The 27,557-nt window shown below is 35.8% G+C and overlaps 1 protein-coding gene across 8 annotated transcripts in view; it reads left to right on the top strand.

Moving 5' to 3' along the window:
* Positions 1–25,882, top strand: part of RGS7 (regulator of G protein signaling 7) — a 522,489-nt gene extending 496,607 nt beyond the window's left edge. For 4 of the 8 annotated variants that reach the window (XM_044916417.1, XM_021682686.1, XM_044916418.1 and 1 more), the window contains 3 exons: positions 1,524–1,710; positions 4,448–4,537; positions 6,766–6,840. In XM_044916417.1, the coding sequence (XP_044772352.1) occupies positions 1,524–1,710; positions 4,448–4,537; positions 6,766–6,840 (352 nt within the window). Of the gene's footprint in view, positions 1–1,523; positions 1,711–4,447; positions 4,538–5,970; positions 6,025–6,765; positions 6,841–25,204 lie in introns of those variants that run through there. The other 4 variants (XM_044916419.1, XM_021682682.1, XM_021682684.2 and 1 more) reach the window with 2 other exon arrangements.
* Positions 25,883–27,557: the final 1,675 nt, after the last annotated feature.

The following is a 27,557-nucleotide window of genomic DNA, read 5'->3' as shown; positions in this document are numbered from 1 at the left end:
ATGTAGTAAACAACAGTAAATCTACTGTTACATATATGTACAGGAAAATGATCTCTAGGAACTGGAAACTCACTAGATTGAGTAGTATTTGCTATTCTAACTCTAGTTCAACTCTTTTATTGCTTATTTCTGACCTTTCATTAATGCCCAAGTTAAAACTTAGTAATTTTGAAGGTTCTGCTTGTCATATACCTCTTAAGACTCTATAGCCTATAGTGACCTTCGTCCTTGTGGCCATTTGCCCATTTCATGCATGACTACATCTGCCATTAGAGAGATAATGGTCCATGTTGTGGATAACATAGACCTAGTAGTTCCTTTTTCATGTATTTTTTTCATTTTAAATTATAATGATATACATATTCATCTTTTCAACATTATTTCTAGTTCTAACCAAAACATATAACATAGAGCAAAATTTAAAGAAATGACTTTGCTATTTGCTCTTATCAACCAAAATATGTTCTGGTGTTCTTTCCTTACAGTATAAATATTCTTTGTAGAAGTATATAAAATATATTTATATATTCAGAAGTAAGTCAGTATATATTTGTTTTTTCAGAGCTTCTGAATTGCTATAATGCCTCTGCAAATTTAAACCTTTAAAACAATGGCATGTGAAAGCTTGTTGCTTCTGTCATTCCATAACTCTCTGAATTAAATAGACTAAAATTAGTTACTTGCCCCGATTTCTCCATCTAGGGCTCCCTGCTCTGCTGGGAGTCAGCAGAAAATCCTCTGCCCCGATTTCTCCATCGGGCTCCCTGCTCTGCTGGGAGTCAGCTTCTCCCTCTCCCACTCCCCCTGCTTCTGTTCCTCTCTCACTGTGTCTCTCTCTGTCAAATAAATAAATAAAATCTTTTTAAGAAACAAAATTGCACAGTGTCCAAATCTCTTGTTTTTGGAGGAAATGGTGTTGAGCCTTCCCTTCTGAAAGCAGTAATGGTAGTTTCATCTGTAAGGCATTGTCTAAATCTACTGTTACATATATGTAGTAAACAACAGTAAATCTACTGTTACATATATGTACAGGAAATCGTCCTTGTGGCCATTTGCCCATTTCATGCATGAAATGAGAGCAGAAAATCCTCTCCGTACTAACCCTCATTGCTCAAATGGACAAAAGATCCAAAGCATACAGTATAATGCCCTACTTTATCCCCCAAGCAGATGCTCTGTGTCACTCACTGTAATTCCCTTCAAACTCCTCTTCCTTTCTAATAAATGGTTCTTTAGCAGTGCTATTTTGCTCTACTAAAAATTAAAGTGTAAAGAATCAGGGCTCTGGGAGATCTGCTTTCAACAACAAACACTTAAAAGAGATTGTTTTCCAATATTTCCTTTTGAAAACTTTGATATCTTTGAATATAACTAATAAAAAAAAAAGGCCATATATTGGAAGCCCTCAGAAAAAAAGGAGCTCATTATTATGTATTGTCATGAATGGTATGGTCAGTCAATATTGTAAGAATTCACAGACTATGAGGTATCACAGTTATTGCTGCGTGTCTCATTTTGCATAGATTCTGGCTAGCAGTGGAGGACCTGAAGAAAAGGCCTATTAGAGAAGTCCCTTCCCGAGTTCAGGAAATATGGCAAGAATTTCTGGCTCCAGGAGCCCCCAGTGCCATTAACTTGGATTCTAAGAGCTATGACAAAACCACACAGAATGTGAAGGAGCCTGGACGATACACATTTGAAGATGCTCAGGTTGGTATGTGGGTGGACCTCACAGTATGGGAGCTCACAAATGTGGTCCCGGGAAGTTGGCATTTGAGATAGTTTTGCTCTATTTTCATTTAATTGGCAGCTAGGCTTAATATTTTCAATTTAGGTAACCGTATGTAAAATAACTCCAACTGACTTAAAAGAAAACAGAGACACATTAAAATGAACAGTTTCTAGAATCTGGGAATGTCTTCTAAATTTGAAAGTTTTTATGTGAAAATTTTTTGAAGGGGAATGGTTGAAATATTTGAACACTTTTACTTCATTTTTACTTTGTCACCCAGTATATGAGAAAACACTTATCTAATGACCCCACCTCAGTAGCACATATTTGAAATCTTAAGGTGTCTTCCAATGTGGAGATTCTGATTCTGACACCTAAATTATTCATTATTGTGACTAGTCAGAACTAAACTGAAGTAGCTTAAAGTTACATCACACTCAAGCCAGTTCTTTGATGATACAATGAAATAATAGATTTAGGCATGTATGAATTTTCCAAGTTAACTTTTTAATCTGTGAAGAGAAAAAAAAGAAATTTATATTAAGATATTAATTTCCTAAGACAAATTTATGTTAAGATATTAATTTTCTTAGTGTTTTTTTTCAAACTGGACATAATTGCCTCCTTAGACACAATCTGAATTTCTACTTTCTCTAAAAAAATTGTGCTCAAGAAGAAAAATTAACTTGAGATGAGAGGATATTGTTTTCCTGATGATGTGCTGAAATTGGCTTTTAAGTCGGAACACGCATACTTCTTAATTTTTCAAACCTCTTCTAGAGAAGAATATTAGTTCTAGAAAGTATCTTGTTTTTCAGATAACCACATTACTAAATAAAATATAGAAGATGAAGAATAAGACACACACACGCCCTTCCTTATTTGCATTTTCAGTGGAAAGTACATTTCTCCTGGCTTTGGTTTAAAGAAACAAGCCATGGTATAGAAAACTAACACAGGTTGAAACAGCTAACCAGATACCCATTCTCTCTGGCTCTGCCATGGTCTTCTATGTGGAAATAATTACAGAGACACATGAGAGAGAACAGGATGGAAATTCTAGCCTTGTTGCTTACTTCTCGCTGATTTATCTTTCTTTCAGTTCAAGATAAAATTTCAAGCATTTTTCTAGAGCCAACAATGTGTAAAATGTTTGGAATAACCTTCCTAAAGTCTTAAAAGGAACATTTCTTTGTTATCTGTGGCATTAAAAATATTCTTGCTTAATAGGTCTTCAATAAAATGAAAAGGCATAATTTTCTATGGAAAATATTACCACCTGACCCTGGGCTTCTTTTTCAGTTAAGTTCAGATATTTAACTCCAGTTTTTGCTGGGGTTTTAACCTCATCTTCAAAAATATAGTAATAGAAATTCCTAGCATTATTTAAGAAAAGACACATACGGATATAATAATGGGTATAATAATGGTTCCCAACCTCATTGAGGTTTTGTGAGGATTAAATTAATATAGGCAAGCACTGGATGTGTGCCTGGCATATATTCAAGTAGATCTGAGCACTTACTATGCATACCCCCCTTCTTTGCTAAACATATATCATCCCTTTAATCCTCACAACAACCTTATTTTACAGATTAGAACACCAAGACTCAGAAAGATGGATAAATCAGCCTAAATTTATATGTTTGTAGGTGGCAGGTCTTGAGCACAATAAGATCTGAATCCCAAAATGCTTGACTCCCAAGTAAGACATCACCCCACTTTTCCAACAACATATTCTGATAGGGTCCCTAATGTACCATACTCTTGGAGATGAGCCTTGGGCTAGATATTGAGCAAGAGTAACTCCAATTATTGCAGGTGTATTTGAGACCAGGGAAACAGAATAATTTCTTAAAATATATATTCTCTGCAAACAAAAAGAGATTGGGACATCGAGGATACTCTCTGCATCTAACTGGTATTTCACTAGATTAAAAGGATGGAGTATTTATGCTCCATTGAGCTGCAGTGGGCCAGAGTAGAATCACTCTAGATTGGGCCAGCAGTGAATTGGATGAATACATTTTTTTTCCTTGACTTCTTTGCCTACCAATATTCATTATCAAGATAAAATGCAGCAGACTGATTAGGATTAAATTATTAAATATTTACCAAATCTGTCACTAAAGGAGTTTTTTAAAAAAGCATACAAATTGGGAGATTTAGCAATTATATATCACAAAACTTATTTTTGGAATTGTGCTCTGGCCCAGAGTGGATGTGGATGACAATTTTCCATATAATTTGCACCGAAGAGATGATTCATCTGGGCAGTCTGCATCCTCCAAGTATATGTAGATGCCAAAGGTATCTAGGATGATTACTTGATCTTGACTTCATATCATTCACTTTTGGCCTGGAATAATTTTAAGAGATAGCAGATTTATATTCTCAAATGACCTATATAAATCAACCACTTGATTTGAAATCACTTCATGACATTCCATTAACTGAATTCCATTTTTTTAAAGGACTGGATGTGATTTGCCTCCTCTGTAGCTCTCAAACCAGTTCAAATATTGACCCATGAATAAAATAATAAATTTGAAGATTTAGATGTTCTGTAAACACAAAGTATTCTCATCAACCTTATCATTATTAATTTTAGCTGCTTCCAGATTTGTTTTTGGACCATATTCTATATTCTTATCACAGTATTTGATTTTCCCTGAGAAATAATAAAGAAGCACTTCAACCATTATTTCTTTTTAGGAGCACATTTACAAATTGATGAAAAGTGATTCATACCCACGTTTTATAAGATCCAGTGCCTATCAAGAGCTTCTACAGGCGAAGAAAAAGGTATTGGTTCTTTGTGACCTTTTTCGATCTGGTTCTCAGTTGTAATTATATGGAGTAGTTCCTTCTGCTGAGCCCAGGGTATTGGACAAATGGTAAGTGAACAAACTCCAAGACCTTCCCCAAACCTTTGCATTTTATAAGGGCCATTTAAGGTGTTTTTGTTTGTTGATTGCTTATTTTCTTTTTCGTTTTGTTTGTTTCTGCAGATGTTCATGCTTTACAACGTTTTTTAGAAGCTGTTTTCGTGTTTCATGTTAGTCTTCTGTATGTCTAGTTTAAGGAAATAAAAATTACAATAGTGAAAAGGAAAGAACATCATTAGGTCAAAAACTTGAAGGGGGTTTTCTCTTTCCAGTAAGCTCAAGTGTGTTTTTGGCCACATACCCCATAACTAAATATAGACTCATATTTTTCAATGAGAGTTGTCAAAAGGTAGTAATGTTTGCTTCAGAATATTTTAATTTGATATTTATCCTGGATTACTTAGTACCCCTAGGATAAATTTTACACACCTAAGAAGGTAGCCAAACACATTTTGGAAGAGCTGCAATAGACCTCATTATTCAATTAATGTTTATAATTAGTGTAAACAATAAAGCAGAGTATGGAAAATCTGAATATAAAAATCAACACTATTCATTATTTTTTAATGTTAAAATAGTCCATAACTTCTTGAAATTTTGAGATTAAATTGTAATTTTGTGTGATTCATGACTGTCATCTAGGCTAACGGGAGTTCCAAAGTCCATGGCCTCTGCAGATACCCTGTCTTTGCAGGAAGCAGATACCCTGTCTTTGCAGATACCTCGTCTTTGCAGACACACTGTCTTTGCAGGTGCCCAGTGCAGCTGCACTAGCCACATGGGGTTGTTTACATTTAAATTTAAATTAGTTACAAGTACATAAAATTCTAGCCAGAGTTCAAGTGCTCAATGGCCACAGCTTAAGGCTTCTGAAATATTGGACAACATAGAATGAAGTTCACGTCTTTTCAGAAAGTTCTGTTGGGCACAAGTGCTCTACAGAATCAATGTAATCAATAGAAATCTAGTCCTGACAGAACATTATGAGGAAATTCAGAAAATATTCCGCGAGATTTTCAAATATGTAGGATTTACACGTGTCAGCATAAAACCTTCACATATCTACTTCATTTTAGTGTCATTTTATTTTGCTTGAAACCATACCATTTTGTTTGCACAGGAAGAGTTTTGGTGTTAAAAATAAAAGTACTAATAAAAACAGAGCCTGTGCCCTGTGTCTAGCGTCCAAATTCTTTGGCAGCTCTCCTACCTTCCTGGTCCCTTGATTTAGAACATGGATTTGCTGTTGCGTCATTTCATCATCCTGTCTTTCTCCGCTCTGTTTTCTTTGCTTTCCTTTTATTTATGTTCCCTAGTTCCCTTTGCCCCATCCCACCCCACTCATGTAAGTCGGAACACTCAATGGATCGCAGAACATCTTTTGAGAAATTTGCACAGAATGTGGTAAGTTTTGTTTTTTTGAGGAATTACAGATCATTAAGTCCAATTCAGAAAGTTTCCCAATTTCTAACCCCATATCTCACCTTGCATCCTTTGATGTAACAACGAAAGTATTGTCTTTATTCAAATTCAGAACTTTGTGCTTCCTGCTTATCTTTCTGTCCCAACTCTTTCTAGAGTAAAGATGTCATCCATGAAAAACCACACGTATCAAACTAAGGTTTGGAAAGAAGTGTATATTATGACATATAAAATGAAGAAATGATATTTTTTGTATTTTTATTTTTATTCCATGTATCCCTTTCTTTCTTAAAGATAGTGCATGCGTTTCTACATGCTCTTTCTCTTAGTCCTTCCTAAAGCTTAAAAGATAAAGAACAATAAGGGTTCTGTGCTTTCTACTTCTGCAGGGAGAAAATGACCTAATGAGCAGTTTAAAGCCAAAGACTTGGTATGAATGGTGGTCGGTGACAAGATATGCCCCACCAAAGACCCACCAGCATGCCTCTCTTATGCTTTATTTTTCAGGAAGGTGTTGAAAACTGTTGCATAAATCATCCAGGAAACCAGTAGTTTTCCTACCACTGTTTTCTTAGTATCTTGCCATGTGTTTTGGTGATATTTTGGTGATATATTTGTTTGTGGGATTCTTTTTTTTTTTTTTTTTTTTTGTGCCAGTGCCTTTGGAACTTTCTGACGTTGTGTGAGCTCAAACTAAAGCCTTCAACACATTTATTTTTATAGGGCAGAAACATCCCTATTTTCCCATGCCATAAAAACTGTACACCAACACTGAGGGCCAGCACTAACCTGTTATGAAAAGAGGTAGAAAAATCTTGGTTTATACTCAAGTTTGTCTGCATTGTCTGTTGAGTTGTGTGGTTAGCTCCATGCTGCTCTGTGTGTGTGTGTGTGTGTTGTGGCTTTTGCTGTGATGGCCAGTTAAGTGGAGTTATGTGTGTTGAAATGTAAGCAAATTGGATTCAACAAAGATGCTGTTTTTGTTTTTAGTTTCCTTCAAGGATCTTTGTGGTGGGGAATGTTAATCAGCTCTATTTATGAATTGCCAGTTGTGACCCGGCAGAGAGTATTTGAAAGACTTTAAAAAGCAGTATATACTTTGAACATTCAATGTGATTGCACAAATTAAAGGGCTGGAAAATGAAGGACTCCAGGAATTAATCACTCTATAAACTTCACAAAATTTTGGCTGCCTCTATTGGAATCTCTGACCTTTAAAATAAAATTTTCCTAAACATGCCTCATAAGTCACCATGGAAAGATAAAGACAATGTCTTTTTTTAAAAAGCCTCAAGATTTTGCTGGAGAAAGTAGACAAAGGCTGTTGCACAGTGCTCTGTGCGATGTTTAAGAATTATTCCAAATTCATCCTTTTCTAACTCAATGCTGACAGAATATTTTTCTAAAGATTGGAATGGAAATTTCTGTGATCTAATTAAAAATAATAACAACACAAGGAAGATGAAAAGGGGAAGCAAAATGGTTGTCTTTCCTCCAACACCATCCCCAATTCTGACCAACTTCCCCAACTCTTAAAATAGCACCACATTGTCACACACTGCAAACTTTAAGATCGATAGGAAATAAGGGGAAGACAGGCTCAATTATCTACTGCCTTCAGTCAAAATTCATACAGGAAATGACCGCTATATTCCAGACATTGTGCTATGTCTCAGGAGTATGTAGAAGGTAGAGACCTTAATTGCTAAGGAGCCTAATGATATACACAAGATGTTGTGACACACAGGAGAAAGATAAACTATTTCTACTTGGTGTTGGGGTGGGGAGGGAGTGCCCATAGGTAATGTCAGAATTCCCAGAGAAAGTTACATTTAACTGGACATAGAGGATTTCACTAGGACAAGAAGGGCAACCATCCTTTTAAAGAGAAGGGGAGAAAAGGCTGGAATTACTGAAGAAAGAGAAGTTGAGTCACATTCATGCATATGCACACAACATACTAAAAAGTTACAGATAATCTTCAGACACAGCTATTCAGGGTTACTTTTTTCCATCCAGGAAAACAAAAAGTAGTATTTGTCATTGAATATTTTGTTTCTGTCATACTCTCAAGAAATGGAATAAGGAAGTTAGAAAGGCTCTCTGATTTCCTCAATAGGGTACCAACAATTATATTTATTTTACTAGTCATGAGAAGTAAGTTTCTATCCTGAAAATTGTCTATATATAAAAATGAAAATGAATATATTATACAACATTAAATCTTAGGATGGTCGTTTCTATTTAAAGTTCCCTTTAACTCTTCTATTCTCATTTCTTTTTTATTTTTTTCCCGTGGTTCTATGTTGTTCCATGTTTATGATTACTTCTGGGGTCAGCAGGTGTGTGAGGCATCCTAAGTATTCACACGATAAATTGAATAGCATATCTTTACAGGAACAATAAAGTGATTCTAACACAAGATGAAGAATGAGTGATTTTATTATGACCAGGTAGACATAATGAAGGAAATATGGAGTTTAAATAAACATTTTAAAGGAGTCTATGTGCAGCTTAGTCTGGTAAATACAGGGAGGCTACAAGACAGACTATTCAAGAAAGAAATGGAATAGGGAAAATATAGGTAAACAAGTATATAGAATATGAGAGGAACTGGGCAAAGTGAGATCGTAATAGCTCATATTCATTGGGTGCCTGCCACTGGACCGGGCTCTGCACTAGGCACTTTATGTTACCTAACAATATAATCTGACCTTGCAACTTAAATATTATTATACTCATTTTATTATATTCTTATACTCATTTTATAAGTGAGAAAACTGAAGTCAGAGGAGGTGCATAATTTGCCCAGAATCACACAGCTATTAAAGGAGCTGACAGTGATCCAAAATTTATTTTGTTCCCAAATTCTTTCTTTCTCCATTGATCACCTTGTTCCTTAATATTCTTCCAACTGGTAGAAGATAAATAAATCCTGCCACCTGATGATATATACCTCTATACTTCTAGAGATATCTATCTATCTATAGATGATAGATATAGATAGATAGATAGATGATAGACTGATAGATATAGAGATATATACCTCTAGAGTCTGAATCCATTTCCAGTCAGTGTCTATTTGTAGAAGTTTATTTCCATGTTCTAGCACAGTTATTTTCATAACCTGACTTATAAAAATGGTATCGCTGTTTAGTTTCACACAAGAATCAAAAATGTTTTGCTAGACAGTTCTTCCCAATACCATTGAAACTTCCATTGGTTACTGAGACTAATACACTCTGGCCAGCACCTTAGAGAATAATTATAATAAACAGTTAAGAGTTGTATGGCATTTTACAGTGTTCCAAAGACACTCATTCCTTTTTGCTTGTTTTGTTTTGTTGTTGCTGCTTTACATACATGACAGTCTTGGGCGATGGCTAGGCAGGTGTCACCACCCTTTCACAAAATGAGCAAATTAAGGAATAGTGAGGTGAGGTTACTTCACCAGTATCACCCAGTTGTTTAGTATTAGAGCCAGGACTGGAAGCAAAGTTTTCTGACTTTAAATCCATTATTCTATTGATTACTCATTTTCCTTTCATTATGCCCAGCACTGGAGGGATAAGAATAACTTATATTTGTGAAATATCTTCACCTTGCCCTGTTGTCTCAAGACATCTCATTTCCTGTGATTTACTTTTTTATTACTTTGTTTTCCTTGCCATCAGATAAGACCTCAAGGGCAAGGTCTTTCAAGGTTTACTATGTTCTCTCATGCCTTTAAATGTTATTAAGTTGATGTCATTCTCTTTGACAAAGTTCATGTGCTGCACTAATTCTAAGAGCTGTTTTCTTCCTCTATCACCATCACCAAATCTGACACCATTTCTCCAACCACTAGTCTCATGGCATCTGTCCGCCACACAAACCTCAAGGAGAACAGACAGAAAATAAGAGGAAAAACAGGGTAGGAGGATTGATAGTCCATGCCTTCACCCCAAATTCATAAATCCACATGTGAGCTGTACTACTCAGCTCCTCCCCTTAGTTTGTGTGGAGGGGAAATTAAATCAGCCCAGGTCTGGGCTAGAAAAGGAGAAATGAGAAATGGAGAGTGTTCATGTTGAACTCCCAGGAACTCACCTAATATAACCTCTTTTGGGGAAAAAGTTTACCCTTTCTCATTGAAGCCCAGTATCTGCAGAGCTATAAAAGAATCAATAGAGGGGCGCCTGGGTGGCTCAGTCGGTTAAGCGACTGCCTTCGGCTCAGGTCATGATCTTGGAGTCTCGGGATCGAGTCCTGCATCGGGCTCCCTGCTCAGCGGGGAGTCTGCTTCTCCGTCTGACCCTCCTCCCTCTCGTGCTCTCTGTCTCTCATTCTCTCTCGCAAATGGATAAATAAAATCTTAAAAAAAAAAAAAAGAATCAATAGAAAAGATATCATGACCATCTTGGTGTCCTGTCTCTACGACTCTGGTACTTGCGCTAGTGCATTGGACTTGGAAGGTGTGTTCTGGAGATGGCCACAGACTACCAGAAGCTGTGGAAACTCTGTGAGAGAATTTTAACAAAAGCACTGAGTTGGCTCTGAAATCACTTGATCTTTTGGGATGAAATCTTTATTTAACTCTATAATTGATTAGCATGCATATAAATAAGAACAATTATAAATATAAATCCTACAACTTGCTTGGAGTGTTAAAAAGTGTGAAAGATATAATATGTAGTTCTTTTAGAATGTTCTTTTCAGTTACATCTAATTAAATTCTTTTTTAAAAAATACAAATTCAGTTTTTATTTATTTTTTTCAAGATTTTAATTAAATTCTAGTTAGTTATTGTACAGTGTAATATTGGTTTCAGAAGTAGAATTTAGTGACTTATCACTTACATATAACACCCAGTGCCCATCACAAGTGCCCTCTTTAGTACCCATCCCCTACCCACCTCCCCTCCCTCAACCCTCAGTTTGTTCTCTATAGTTAAGAGTCTCTTATGGTTTGTTTCCCTTTCTTTTTCTTTTTTTTTTACCTTCCCCTGTGTTCATCTGTTTTGTTTCTTAAATTCCACATATGAATGAAATCATATAGTTTTTTTCTTCCTCTGACTTATTTCACTTAGCATAATATACTCGAGCTCCATCCATGTCATTGCAAATGGCAAAACTCCATTCTTTTTGATGGCTGAATAATATTCCATCGTCTTTATCCATTCATCAGTCAATGGATATTTGGGCTCTTTCCTTAATTTTGCTATTGTTGATAATGCTGCTATAAACATAGGGGTGTTTATCAGTATTTTTGTATCCTTTGGGTAAATACTTAGTAGTGCAATTGCTGGGTCATAGGGTAGTATCCAAAATCTATAAAGAACTTACCAAACTCAATTCTCAAAAAATAAATAATCCAGTTAAGAAATGGGCAGAACATATGAAGAGACACTTCTTCAAAGAAGACATCCAGATAGCTAATGACACATGAAAAGATGCTCAACATCACTCATCATAAGGGAAATACAAATCAAAACGATGATGAGATGCCACTTCACACCTGTCAAAATGGCTAAAATTAACACAGGAAACAACAGATGTAGGCAAGGATATGGAGGAAGGGGAACCCTCTTACACTGTTAGTGGGAATGCAAACTGGAGCAGCCACTCTGGAAAACAGTATGAAGGTTCCTCAAAAGCGAAACATCTAATTAAATTCTTTATCTGAGCCCATTATGGAGCTGCTGGTTAATACACCTCATGTAGATTTTACATAAGCAGCAAAATGTGGTAAAAAGAGCCCAGGCCTGAAAGCTTGACATGTTAATATTTAGGTTTGACACCTAGTCTTACGCTTTTGTGCCATATGAATTTTTAGAAATTGCTGAACCTTGTTTTCCTTATCTATAACCGTCCTAGCCAGGAGTAGCTTTAATTAGCAGTTTGCACAAACATATATATATATATTATATGTAAATACAATGGGGTTATACTTTAAATATGCTTTTGAAACATGTTTTATATTCTTAAATTGCATCATAAATATCTTCCAGGTCATTTCATACTCTTCGACATAATTCTACTTATTGACTACCCAAAATTCCACTGAATGGATATACTTGAAATTTATTTTCCAATCCTCTATTGATGGACATTTACATTGTTCCTTCTTTATTTATGTTATAGATCAAAGTGTGATAAACATATTTTTTCTCATTATAAAAATTTAAATTGCTTGGTTAAATGGAATGCAAAATTATAAAAGAGGTTTATTTATTTTTCCTTCTCTCTTATCTTTATATTTTTCCTAACACAAGAGCACACACTAGAGGAAAAAATAACTTATTGTAGAAGGCAGGAATCAGACTTTGTATTCCTAATTTCTACACTGTGTTACACATAATAACAGGCCTCCCTCAATAATGAAGTCCTCAATCTATGAAGAATTGTAGTCACTTTCTGGGAGTCTTTCACTATATTTTTAAGATACTGTCAATGACTCTATGAATTGTTTTTAGTCCTGGTTAAATGATTTTTAACTTGGTTTTAATCAAATGTGAAATCTAGCATAAAATATTCCCTCTATACCCCAATAACCACCAGGACTGTACACTGAAACCACCCTGTCACTTCAGTATAACCCTATGAATAATACAGATACCAGACCAGCTGTGGGGCAATGCTAGGAGTAACACAATGCAATGTCAGCAGTATCTACTCATGTGGACCCCCAGTTGGACTGGACATTGGCTCTGCTTAAGATTAAACCATAGCACTTCTGGTCAAGGGCTCTAGATTTTGCTATTTGGGTTTACAGGTACATTAGTGTAGATAAGCTTTGTTGGATCCTGAAGCACCTAAAGAGAAAATTTATAAACTTGTCGCTTGTCACTTGTTCATTTTTATTCACCATGAGTAATACCAATAGGGAAAATTGACCGAGTAATCTAAGATCCACTCATTTGCTACATTTTTTATCATTGTCTTTATGTACTGTTTTACTAGTTCTAGATTATTCATTCATTTAACATATATTAAGTTTTGACTATCCTACAGCCTGTCTTTACTCTCATTTCCCTCAATACCAATTTCTACCACAATAGAGACAAACCTTAGAGTATTCAGAATGGTCATTTTCTAGATTGTGTTTATACTAATGAAGTTGCATTATAGTAAGACCTCCATGGAGTTAGTGAGATCCTTGATTTACATAAACATCCCTCATAATGAAGCAGATCATCTTCACATAAACATCCATCATGACAGGATTATGAACTGTGAGAAGGAAGGTACACCTTTGAATTTACCTTAAGGAGAACTTCGTGAATATTCTTTTCTGGTTGAGTTCCATAGACTTTGTTGCTTGCGATTACAGGTATGTTCATGGAGATCTGTGTTAGAAAATTCCTAGAGCATCTTAGGTAAATGTAATTTATAAATTTATAAACTGATCATTGGATTTCCCCACCATAAATATTACCAGTAGTACATAAAATCAATCCACTCAAGGATGAACCATTTTCTCCTCTTTCTTCTCTTATAGACTTGAAACTCATCTCATTTATCATTTTGTTGTTGGCATATATGGCTATCCATCTTGTTTTACTGAAACTATTTGTGGTGATAACTTAGCTTAGAAAGCAATTTCAGGTTCCCTGCATCATGATGTTAATTGATTGGTGTTGAAAAGTATCAGACTATGTAGCCTATTTCGTTTGGACAACATATATTTATTTTCCCCTAGTAGCATCATTGGTTCTTAAATTGCCACTCAAGTTCCATAAACTGTGGATTGTATAGTGGTTTTTGGTCAGGGAGCATCCAATGCCACCGTGGAGGTTCCTAAGGAATGTTTTGAGGCTGCTGAGTAGAAAGTCCCCAGTGGGAAGCTTCCCCGTTGCTAGTACATATGTCAGAGGCAGAAGTTTAATAGCATTTCCCAAAGTACTGTTTTAATGTACTGGAGGCCTTGAGTTCACACCAGTGGTTACAAGGCCCCAGCTTCCTGTGTAGCTGAAAACCACCCTGGAGGCTCTATGTAACAAGTTTATAACCCAACAGTACTCATGTATCCAAGCACTATTGGATTCTTTTATCCAACAACAACAACAAACAGTTATTAAACATCTACTATGGGTGAGATACTTTGCTCCCTATCTTAGAATACATGCATAATAACCATAGCCATTCTGACATAGCCACTACTATTAGGAAGCTTACAGTTCATAACAGATAAGATATTAATAAAAATAACTACTTTTGGGATGCCATTAACTTGTGCACCTAAGTTGGTTCATTCTCAGAAAAGTTAACTATTCAGTGAACAGAACTAACTTCCTACTAGCTTCCTGCTAGCTTACTTCATGTAAATCATGACAGTTTCTCTTAAAGCAGCACAGAGTAGCCAGGGAAAAGAGTTAAGGCCTAAGCAAGAGACCTGCTTACTGGATAGGTGGGGCAATGGGCTCTGAAGGAGAGAGGACAAAGGTAGAACCAGAAAGAGTTCTGAGGACCCAACAAATGCAGCTGTGTTGCAGGCAAGGACTGCCATGAGGTCTCCAGTTAGAGGAGCATAGTACAAAAGAAGGTAATCAAGGAGACACCTTGTATTCTGGATCCACACACTGGGCCATCTTCATCTCTGCAGAAGATACAGGTAGAGAGCAAGTTAGGAGAACCTCGAGACAGGAGGACATGTTTGCAGGATCAGCAGCTGCCGTATGAATCCCACATTTGATGATAACAAGAACTTGGCCAGTAAAATAGAAGAAGTACAGGTGGAAGAGTAGAACCTCTAGCACCAGTAAATCTACATATATGCTAGAACATTTTTGGACCAAGTTTGCTGGAAAAGTTAATAGTAGAAAAATGAACTTCAAACTGTCACAAAAATTGTAAGAGTTATAGGGCACCTGGGTGGCTCAGTTGGTGAAGCGTCTAACTTTGGCTCAGGTCATGATCTTGAGGTCCTGGGATCAAGCCCCACATTGGGCTCACTGCTCAATGGGTAGTCTGATTGTCCCTCTCTATCTCCCTCTGCCCCTGCCCCACAATCACGCTCTCTCTCTCTCAAATAAATAAATAAAATCTTTTAAAAAAGAAATTGTAAGAGTTATATAATAGTTATTACATAATTTTACATTATCACTTTGATTTTATTTGAAGATATGTAAACTTGGAATATTACTCAAATATAATCTGAATCTTACATTAAGTTACAGAATTGTAGCTGAGTAAAGCAAGAGAATATGGAATGTTTCTGTGTGCTTATGTACTCAGCCTTACAATGTTTGGCAAAGTACTTGCAGATAGTCAACCAAATCTCAGTATCAATCTCAATTACCTCATTGAGCTAAATAGAAATGAATAGAATTACATAGATTTAAGTAGAATTTGATCAATAATCTAAAGGCAATATGTTTGCATATTCTTGCTATGAACTTGTTTTACATAGCTAGGAAAATACAAATGGAGCTTGAATTGATGAAGATTGGGCCTGTTATGATGTCTAAATTTAATTTCCACCAACAGCAGATTCATATGTTATTTCTAGATATGATGTCACTACTAGGCAGCCCTATATCTTCACCAAATCATCTATTTATTCTTTTCACTTACCCATTCTAAAGCCACACATACCACCATTATGTGTTTGTCAGTATTCCTTTATGAAAAATTTTCCAGAAAAGAAAGCCATTTTTATGCTGATGACCAGCCATGGGTGTGATTTTTACTTTTCCATACGTTTTGCTAGTGCTTAGAGGCAAAAAACTAAAATAAGCAATTTAAAACAGATAGACATTGTAATATAAATTGCATACATGTTTATAGATATAGATATATTATGTTCAATTCTACAGACACCCAGCTGCATTTTCTTAGGCACTTGCCAGATACCATAGTGCAAGCCCAGACTGGGCAAAATCCCATATCCTCTGCATTATGTGTCACATTTTGATGGCTGTTTTTTTTCATTGTTGTTTTTCAATGGCCAGGATCTAATAGTAATAAGAGCAAACATTGGACAACTCTAAATACCTGTAATTTCAACCAGAAAATACCAATTTTAAGATAATCTTGTGGTAGTTATTGGAAATTTAAAACACCATTTCTAAACTGCATTGACTATTATTTCTGGAGAAGAAAATTTCCGCTATTATTTTTTTCATTTATCAAGCCATTTCAATTTATTTGCTTTGGTATTAAGGATTCTTTTTCCATCTATTTCATCAGCAATAGAAAAATTACCCAGTAGACATGGCTGAGTTACAAAGGGGAATAACAAGCATCTCTTATCAAGACTATTCACTTGAAATATACTTATTAATATCTAGAAGGAACATATTTCTAATACCAGAAAGTAAAAGCTATTGGGAAGTTTTTATCTTAAGTTGTCTTCAAATTAATTTGGGAGATACTGAGAAAGATGAATTTTTTGGAGCATCCAAATTGAAAAGGAATTTAGAGGCTGCAGTTCCCCAGGTCCAGTCTCTAGCCCATTGCGTGAATCTCTTCTGTGGACTCAATGACAAGTAAGCATCTAGCATTTGCTGGCTCAGAAATTCCACAGATGTGGGACCCTTAGGTGGTGCAAACAGTCCACACTACCTTTTAGAAATTCATTTCCTATTTTCACCATAATCTACTTTTCTCTAACTTCCATGTATTGACCCTAGTTCAGTCTCCAGAACCGGACAGAATAAAACCAACATTCATCTAGATCTAGACAGCTATCAAATTACTTGAAGGTGTGGTTACATCAACTCCCCTCAAGTGTTCTTTTTACTTCCTTTAGTTAAAATCTCTAATTCACTATTTGTCTGTGTGGTTCAACTACCCATATCCCATATCTCAAAATCACCAGGGACTTAGAAAACACAAATTCCATGACTTCATCCCAGATAAACTGAGTCAGTCATTTTCTCTCCCCCTCTCTCTTCTTTTGCTCCCCCCATTTGCATTTGTTATAAACACACCAGAACAATAATGTTTAAGAACTGTGATCCAGGTAGAAGCATTCCTACCTGACCTCTCCTTATCAGAGATCAGTGGTTCTCACATTTAACTGCAGCAGAAACACCTGGTAAGACAGATTGCTAGATCTCGCTGCTCATGAGGTTTGATTAGTAGTTTTCTGGTAGGATCCAAGAATTTTCATTTTTAGCTAATTCTTAAGTGGTACTGTTCCTACTGGCTTTGAGACCACGCTCTGAAAACCACTGCCCTAGACCAACCGATGCTCTCCTCTCTCCACTGATAGATGCCAAGGGCACACCGAATGTCACAGCTGAGAGGCATCGCTCCAGTTGTGCCCACATCGTTTTGCAACCACCAGTTGAATTATAGGGTTAAGAGCCAATTGTGTTTGTTCCCATGTTCAGTTTATCATAACTGAATTATTGTAATTACAAAAATTATTTAAATATATTAGGGCCTGAAATTTGAGTATGAAAAGAAAAAAGACATTTCTATGAAAACTAAGTGGAACACCTAATAAGACTCAATAAAGTGAAGATGCCTTAAAAATTACTGTCAAATTAAATCTGAGAGAGGCTTGCTTCAGGAAAGTGTATGTCTAATGTTTTCTAACTTAATAATCTCCTGTTCTTTCATCATCTTAGTTGCTTACCTCCTACATTTGCTCCAATCTGTCGATAGTCCTCCAAAACATAACTGAACACAATACTCGAGATGTAACCCAACCAGCAGAGATTCGGAATATTGTCTTTCAATAGGAAAGGAAAGAGGAAGAAAGAACATGTCATGTAACTTTTACAAACCAGCCTGAAAATTGCCTCAGTTCCCCCACCCCAGCTCACAGCAGCCATGTCAAAACGTAGTCAGTTGATGGGGTAACTGGGTGATGGACATGAAGGAGGGCACGTGATGTAATGAGCACTGGGTGTTATATAAGACTGATGAATCACTGTACTCGCCCTCTGAAACTAATAATACACTATATGTTAATTGAATTTAAATTTAAAAAATGAAAAAAATTAAAAATGAAACTATAAACCCCTTGAAGGAAGGAACTACATCATTTTCATGGTTTATTTCCTTGCCTAATAGAACCTAGACACATAAATGCTCTCCTTATTAAAAAAAAAAGAAAGAAAGAAAGAAGAGACAAACTAAAAAAACAGACTCTTAAATATAGACAATAAACTGGTGGTTCCCAGAGGGGAGGTGAGTGGGGGGATGGGTAAAATAGGTGATGGGGATTAAGAGTACACTTAATCATGATGAGCCCTGAGTAATGTACAGAATTGTTGAATCATTCTATTGTACACCTGAGATTAACATAACACTGTATGTTAATTATTCTGGAATTTAAAAAATTAATTTTTTTAAATAAAATGTAGTTATTTGGGGATTAAACTTTAAAACAACATTTTTTTCTCATGAGTTCAGATGAGATCTCCTCAATCTTGTCTTTTGCTGCTAGAATTTTGGTTTATTGTTTATTTATTTTAATCTAAGTTTGGTTCTTTATCCTTCTTTTCATTAAACTCTATCTTGTGAGTTATAGCTTTACATAAGTTTTTAGAGTATTTCTTCATTACCAGCCTTTTAACCAAGGTTACCAAATTTGCATCATACATACATTTTATCAGAACTACATCAGTTTAATGGTGAAAATAACTGATTAAAATGCCATAAATAACAGAGAGGAAGGGGCACCTGGGTGGCTCAGTAGGTTAAGTGGCTGCCTTTGGCTCAGGCCATGATCCCAGGGTCCTGGGATTGAGCCCCACATCAGGCTCCCTGCTCAGTGGGGAGCCTGCTTCTCCCTCTCCCTCCTGCTTGTGCTGTCTCTCACTCTCTCTCTCTCTCTCTCTCAAATAAATAAATAAAATCTTAAAAAAAAAAAAAACAGAGAAGACAGATTTCTACTACTCCAATAACTAGCACATCTTGAAGATAGTTGTTTGTTTAGTTATGAACTTCACTCTTCTCTGTCTCGGCCACAGAAGTACCATGAAAGACCGCTACACGTCTCACTCCACAAACCTTCGTTACAGCAACCTCCTGTCCTCAGGTCTGGTAAACCTGTGAGCATGTACATGACGAAGATCTGACATAGTTTACATGGGGAATAATTAGAAGAACAATATGCCATTAGAAAAATGAACAAAGCATTTGAACAGTTTTAAAAAGACGCAAATAGTCAATAAATACATGAGAGAACAAACAGAAAATCTATCTTCATTAATAGCCAAGTATAATTTAAAAAGCAACAAAATAACTTTTTCCTCCGAATAGGTTAGTTTTAATATAATATCTAGTGTGAGAAAAGGGGTAAGTAAATCAGTGACGTCATACACTGTTAATAGGAATATGAATTGCTAAACACTATTTTTGAACAAAACTTTGCAGACTGTGTCAAAAGTTTCAAAATTCTTCTTGCACTTTCAGTCAGTAATTCAACTGCTAATAATTTAATCCTGAGAAAACCTACATGCATGTAAGAATATTCATTGTATCATATAACTGCCAAATATAAAACACAACCTTAATGTACAACAATTGTACATTATTACAATTTCTTAAATACATTAAGGTAGATCTACCTGGTGGAATATTATGCAGCTATTAAAAATTAGATTTTAGAGGAGTGGCTTTCATCTTTTTTTTTATTGCCAACCACATTTGACATAGTAATGCATACGTGTTCATGTGTTTGTGTGTGTATGTATTTATTGTATTACTATATAAACTGCTTGTGTGTGTGACAAAATAACATTTCAGAAACAGTACATTCCCTTATTATGTGTGGTGCACTTTGATATATTCCAAGCTATTCTATAATATTTAATTTTTTTCATAATGTTGGTAGCATCTATCTAAATTGATCTCCTTACCCACTAATGCAATGAATTTGAACAAAACATTATTTTAGAAAAAACATATAACATGAATAATTGATCAAAATATAATCACTTCAATATGTGTGTTACTCATAATAAGCCAACACTATGCACAGTATAATTTCAGTTTTGTAAAAAAATAAAATTAAAACATTTTTTTAAAACGAATGATATATTAGTATGTAAATAAGTGTATTCAAGTAATGTTTATTTATTCCTTATATTTTTCTATGTTTTCCTCAATTTTTCTAATGGATATATGGTACTTTTATTTTAGGAAAATATTTTAAACGGAGGAAATGAAACTATTTGGCTCTAATCGTTCTTTCTCAATCCAAACAGGAAGCTAGTAATAGATACTTAAATGTAAATGTGTTCATAAACCCTCTTTTTAGTACATAATAGAATTTTTTCAGTCCTCCACATTATATACACCTGCTCCCAAACTAGCTATAGAATCCTTTTTTTCTTCCTTCTTTCCCTCCTTCCTTCCTTTCTTCTTCTCAACGATTTGAGCTGATCTATAACTTTCTAGGAACTGATACTCTACATAGTTTTGTTAAAATTATTCACATGTTCAGTAAATTCATCTGCAAGTTTACCCAGGAGAATTGGTTTCATTCCAAGCAGGGAAGAGCTTTCCAAAATAAGAGTTAAACAGGCCCAGATTCTGTCAGTTAGTCACTATTTAGGGTGTGACCAGGGTCCCCCATATCTCACTCCACTATGTCTCTCCTCCCTTAAGTCCAAAGTTAACCCAAGACATTTGAGTCTCATTACCTTAGTTTCTAGAAGCTTATTTTTAAAATTTCAGCCAAGGAGCTTAACTCATGCAAAGAATCAAGTATGTATTGGGGGATTCTGTAATGTTAATGTTGTTTAACAGCTGTTGATTGTTTCACCAAGCCAGTTGACTTGATGAGTCAGATGGCTTGTAAATGTGCTAGTTCTGATTCTGTGGGCAGGACAGTCCAGAGAGGGACTCACCAGAGGAGTTTAGGGGGCAGTTAGAAGGCTCTAGCAAGAACTTAGATAAGAAGGTCATCTTTGAAAAGTGGGGAGAATCTGAACAGGTATCTACCACCATGGGTAGGTGACCCAAACTGATAGAATATCAGGTGCAAAGGCCAGCCAAAGAACCATTTTGTGGGGTGATGAAAGGCAGTTTGAAAGGCCAGGAAAGCTAGATTATAAAGGATTTTGGAATCCAGGAAAATGCAATGGTATTTGTAAGTGAAACAGGGCATTTTTCAACATGAGAGTAAAAGAACAGATAGTATCCTTAAGTTCTATGTCTCTAGTTGCATGCCCTGTCTCTAGTCCAGCTGTATCACATTATCATCAAGCAGTCAGCTCCTTACCATGTAGCAGTGGGGCTGGGTCTCTGGTCAGACAACTGGGTCACGTACACCAACAGACACTCAGTTGGCAAGACTTGCACTTTCTTATTCTCAGTCCTTCACTATGTATGGCCTCTGGAGCCTACAAGACATTCTAGAATGTACTTCTGAGTCTACAGAAATGCATAATAGACACAAGGAGGCAACGACAGGAAACATACAAATTGGAATTGTAGGAGAATGCAAGAGTTAAGAAGTTACCTATTTTTTTTAATCCAAAAGATGCTGAAAATCCCCCTACTTTTCTCTTTAAACTCTTTCATGGCTATCTTCTAAACATCCTATCCCTTCATTTCTTCTCAGTCTGTTTGTTGTCCTATAGGTCAAGAAAGACTGCTGGGTGTTTTTACAACAGTAATAAAACAAGTGGCTTAGTCACCCAAGCAACTGTGGCTTCTCTCCACTCCCTTTATGGATTAGTGTCTGTAGGAAAAGAGAATGGAGAGTGGCCTCCATCTTCCTAGTGCCCCAGGCTCTCAGATTGGAGCTACGAGCCTGGCTTTCCTGTCCATTTCTACCGACTCACAGCTCCATATTGTCAACTTTCTGTTACTACTTTAAGAACAAGAAAGATTTTAAAAATCATGTAAAATTTATAACTATTGGTAGTTACCTTAGAGGAGCTAAGAACAAACACATAGGTTGCTTGTTCTGACTTTTTTGGGGGGGAGGAGGCGGATATTTTCCTAACTATAACAAAATTTCTATGGAGCATTTAAGAGGTGAAGTTTTACTGTGAGGGACCAGAAAACTCTCCTTGTGTATATGATTTTATGTGATAACTATATTGTAGATTAGGTAAGTGTTCTACATTCACTTAGATGCCAGCAAAATCTGAGCTGTATTTTTGTCCTGAAACTGATTATGTGCTTCTTTTTTTAGCTTTTTGCTCATTAACTATCTATTACAAAATCTCATAGGATATTGAATTTTTGTTTGGTTTTGTTCTGAGTTCCTGTCTTTGTTTTTCTCTATGGATTGCTGTTTCCAGTATAATCCTTTTTCTTTGGAATCTGACAAGAAAGGGTATAAATGACATAACACATATATAGGGATTTGGTTAAAAATAAACATTATTCATATGGAATTCAGTTGTAAACAAGTTTGCAGAATTACGATTTTAGAACTTAACTGTAAAAATTTCTCAGATTCTTCAACTTGGAACAGTTATGAAAAGTTAATTGGCGGGGGCTGATTCAATACAGCCTCTGAGGCACTAAAAAGGAGTTTTATAAAACAGCAGATGTGTAAATACATCCTTTCCTACCTACAAGAAAAGATCAATATTCTTTTTAATTTAAGATTTTCCAGTAGAGTGAGCAACCATATTTCCTTGTGCACTAGGATAGTGCCAGTCCGTTTTTCCCCAGTATGTGAAAAAGGCAGGATTTTCACAGCCTTTGCAGATAGATCCCAATGATCTAGAGTTTCAAATTCACATGACTCACTGGGCACCCAGGCTATTTACTTTGATCCCAGACTGGGGCATGTAAACCTTTTTTTTTTTTTTTTTTCTGTTAGTTGTACCCAAATTTGCCTTTTAGTTTTCTTAATGCACATAACAGATGTCCTTATTACATATTTGGTAAGACCATATCACACGAAATGTTTCATCATGTGACTGTGTCCCATCTCTGTTCATCTGTTCTCCTATTATCACAAATCCCCCAGTTGACTGTAAGCCTGTGCTTTTCTATGGATTTCTGTGAATGAGTATTTTTTACTTATCTCCTAAGACAACAGCCTGTCAAGCTAACCTTGTACCTCACCCCTTTTTTAATGAAACCTATACCAGGCCAAGTACTAATAGCGTCAAGGAAGTTTCACAAATCTGTAGAAAGAGAGCCATGTTAATATTTATTAGATTTACAAAGACGACAGTAATTTTCACAGTCCAAATAAAAAATGATTATATGAGTTTCAAATGACTTTCTATTTCAACGTGACTATTTCATTCTTCTTCCCAGTAGTTTTTAACAAATCACACTAATCTGCAGTTTTATCAGTAATAATTTTACATTAGCATCTTCCCCTCCTCTGCCATATAAGCATTCACTCTTACGCCTCAACCAATATGGCATTTTCTCCATCCCACATATGGCATTAGAAACAGTAAGCCCTTTTTAAAAATACATTATTCAGCCTCAGAATAAATATATATAAATTCATGTACACACTTATATTAGTAGCACAAGAAATGAATACAATAGTAAATGTAGGCAATAGTGTGGTCTTCAAGTATAGAAAGGTAACTTTTAGATTCCAACACTATTGGATCAATCTATTGCCCAGATTTGGGATGGAAAAGCAATATAATTTTAGATTCCAGTTCATTAGCAACTTTATGCCCTTTTAGAGTCAGAATAGACTTTGGGTGTCAGTGTCCTAATGAGAAAGCATTTAACAATAAAAACAATAATAGTAATAACATAATGAGATACTAGCCAACATAAACTTAGTACATGGAATGTTCCAAGAATAGTTTTAAGCAATTTAGTTTCATTCTTCTTCAGAAAAAGCTTTTAAGTAGGTACTGTGATTATCCCCATTTTATAGATGAGAAAACAAGCACAGAAAGGGTGGCGAGAAGGAGCAAAACATACCTTGTTTATAAGGCCAATATATAATGTAAAGTAGGGTGTCTTGTTAACAAACGGCTTTTTCTTTTCTTTTTATTCCTTCCATAAAGTGACTAAAGCATAGCCAGTGGGAAGGCATCTTCTACTATTAGTTGCTAGATGCTAAGTTTTGAACCCTTTTCCCCAATTAAAAGAAAATGATGCCTGATTTTCCATTGCTGGTGTCCATGTCAGCCACAGGGCTCTTTTCAGTTACTGTGAAGTGTGTAAAGAAAGCTTGATTTTGAAATTATTGATCATTTCTTAAACATATTGCTCTTTTCCAAAAATATGGCCATGAGTGATAATTTCTCTCCCAACACCACACTGCCTTTCATCAAACTCTGATCCATATTAGGTAGGTAGTAAATCAAGACTACTGTTATGACTAATTTATTACTAAAGTATTATATTTCTCAAAAAATCTTTTGACCTTACCTTATTATTTTATACTCTGAAAAAGACAAATTCCATTCAAATAAGTGGACCACCTTATTTTTATTGCTAGAACATATAAAATGAGAGATGAAACAGAAACCACCAATTGACAATCTGCAACTCTGATCAGAAATTTCAAACATTTTTTATCTCTCTAGAGTACTAGTATTAACAGGGACAGTGTTGGATTTCAAGATTTCAAAAAAGTGAATATGTACTCTAAGTATTAGCACAATATATGGAATCAGAATATATGGGATTTTTATGGGGTTGGGGTTGGAGGAAACCAGGTGGAAAAGGATAGGGAGATGTCTGGTTTGAAGTAGGGAGCAAATAGACTTTTATCTGTAGATGTATAATTGGCATCTTTTTCTCCATTACCATATAGGACAGGGGACAGACTCAATCTTGAGTTTCTATCAATTACACCTTTAAAAATGAATTTTGTTTAATTAAATCATATCCTCTGCATATCCAGATATTTATAAACATGACACTAATTCCAGCAATTGAACAAGAATGCATTCACATTGCTACCTTTCAGGGCAATTTACTAAGGTTTCTTTTAACATGTTTATAACCAGTTACAAATCTAGGTGTTGCATCATTGCGACGCCTTGATGAAACGTTTATGGACATGTTTTATTATTTGCTGATCTGTGCTGTGAACCCATCAGTCTGTTTGCAGTGGGGAGGAAGTGGGTAGAGGGGTGGGAGGGTGGAAGAGGGGCAAGTCATTTTGTTTGATGTGTTGGTGGAGGGAGGAGGTTTGAACTAAGATGTACCTAAAGGGTTTTGTTTTGACCCGTGCACAAAAATCAGCTGCAATAAATAAATGCTGCTCATAGCAGGTTTTCAGTGATCATACTGTTTTTTTTCCTGTGTTTTATATTTTTTCTCAGGGGAAATCTCTCACGTCAAAGAGGTTAACAAGCCTCGTTCAGTCTTACTAAAAGGATCATCTTGTAGCATGGAAGCAGACTGGAGTCTTTGCATATACTTTGTAGCTCTTTGTTGTTACCTGGAGCAGAGGACATTAGACCAAGATGTTGCATGAGCAAAGGACCTGAATTGTTCTCTCTTTGTGTACATTAAGGCACTGCCATTTCAAGTGACTCTACCATCTCAATGCCTCCATTTCAAAATGTTGTCTGCTTACTTTCTCCTTGTACTAAGCTGGATCTGTGTCTTTTCCTTTTTAACAAGTTCAAGTGAAGTAAACCTTTTTTTTTTTCCTCTTTCTCTTTCTCTTAAAGCTTTTGCTAGACACACAGTTCACTGAAAATTCACTCAGTCAAAAACTGGAAGAATTGTAAAAAAAAACATATATCAATAAGTATACATATGGCTTCACATTTATTAAACAATAAATTAGCACAGAAAGTTTCATTTCACCAATGTGTTCACAGTCAGAAAAAAGCTCATGTCTTTGTTGTCTGTACATTCTCGGTTAATGTTTCTTGCATTTATTTTTATACCATATTTAAATAAGAAACACCTTTTACTCCAAATGTATTAAAGTTGATCCCTTCTCTGTAAATTTGTGTATGTTTATATTGTTGTTTTAACTTTCATTAAAAGATGCACAATCTCGTTGTTTTTGTAACTTTTGACTTCTGCGTGCTGACAAAGAAAATGCTGAGAAAGCATCCACAAATGTAGACTTGCACTTTTTTTTTTTTAAAGATTTTATTTATTTATTTGACAGAGAGAGACACAGCGAGAGAGGGAACACAAGCAGGGGGAGTGGGAGAGGGAGAAGCAGGCTCCCCGCAGAGCAGGGAGCCCGATGCGGGACTCGATCCCAGGACCCTGGGATCATGACCTGAGCTGAAGGCAGTCGCTTAACCAACTGAGCCACCCAGGCGCCCTAGACTTGCACTTTTAAGATATCACCCTGCATGTTTATTTAGGGCTTCAAGGCAAGCTTAGATGGCACAGTAGTCAGGAGCTGACAGAAAGTGTTTCATCTGGGGCCTAATCCAGGACCAGGAAGATGTTTTTTCTTCCACTCAAGAGCAACACAAATTGGCCTTCCACATTTTTAGAGCTATTTCACAGGCCTTTCAGCCTCATTATGAATATGCATCTCTGTGTATTGCTAATGGATATTTCTATGAGAATTAAGTTTGAGTGTGACTTCCGCACTCAGGAACTGGTATTTTTCTTTAAAGTATCATTCTAAAAATGCCTTAAATCAGCGACTTTTTAACACTTTGGTGGTTACTAATTCTTTCGAGAACACAATGGTAATTAGTAATCTTTAGTAAGTGCCTGCCACAGTAGTATGGCCTTTACATGCCCATAAGATCCTCACATTTAACCCTCACAGGAGCACTATAAGATTATTTCTGCAATTTTGAGACTATTAAAGCAGAGGGAGGTTAAGTAACCTGTTCAAAACCACACAGCCATATAGTGAGTTGGTACGCAAATTCAGGTAGTCTTACTCCAGAACCCACTATACTACACCAATCCACTATACCACACAACTTCTTTTGGTGAAATCTAAATGAAAATCCATATATACTATCACATAGGAAGCATTTGCAGTGAATTTTAGGGCATTCACAGAATATCCTCTGAAACTCATCCATGGACCCCAGATAAAAAACTTGACTCCCTTTAAGAGTTGGGTCAGTTACACAAAAGGTCACACAGTGGGGAGAGGGCTTAATTTGTTTACTTTTGCATCCACATAGGCTTAGCAGACTCTGGATATTTAGAAAAGTAGTTATTGTAATTAATTAATTATTAATTACTGTTGGTAAATTTAAATTCTGAAAAAACAAATGCCAACATCAGGGAGAAATTAGTTGTGAGTCTGTGAGCTAGTGTACAGAACTGTCACAAAATGGGAGAGAGTTGATAGGAGAAATTATATATGGACAATAATCAGAACACTGTAATTAAGATTTAAAAAAGATTTAATTATATGCCTCATGACTTTTTAAAAGGAATACATAAAGTGCATGCACATAAATCTAAACATATAGATGTTCTCCCTTGGAAACACTTAATTCAGGACAGCGTTGGACAGATGGCACTGAAGCTAGATTGAAACACTATCTAACAGAAACATGATTTGAAAGAAAGCAATAACCAATTAGAAGAATATGATGAATAGACGGTGAACCTTGCACAAATAAGATTGGTTATTTCGGAGGCTATCTCTTACAAATTGTCATTCCTTAGGTGCCCATCCTTACTGAAAATTTTAAATTCCAAATCTATACAGAAATAAAAGATGTAAGA

The sequence above is a fragment of the Neomonachus schauinslandi genome, chromosome 6 (assembly GCF_002201575.2).
Source record: "Neomonachus schauinslandi chromosome 6, ASM220157v2, whole genome shotgun sequence".
NCBI lineage: Eukaryota > Metazoa > Chordata > Mammalia > Carnivora > Phocidae > Neomonachus > Neomonachus schauinslandi.
Note: the sequence above shows the minus strand (reverse complement) of the source record. Positions and strands in the feature narration are given on the sequence as shown.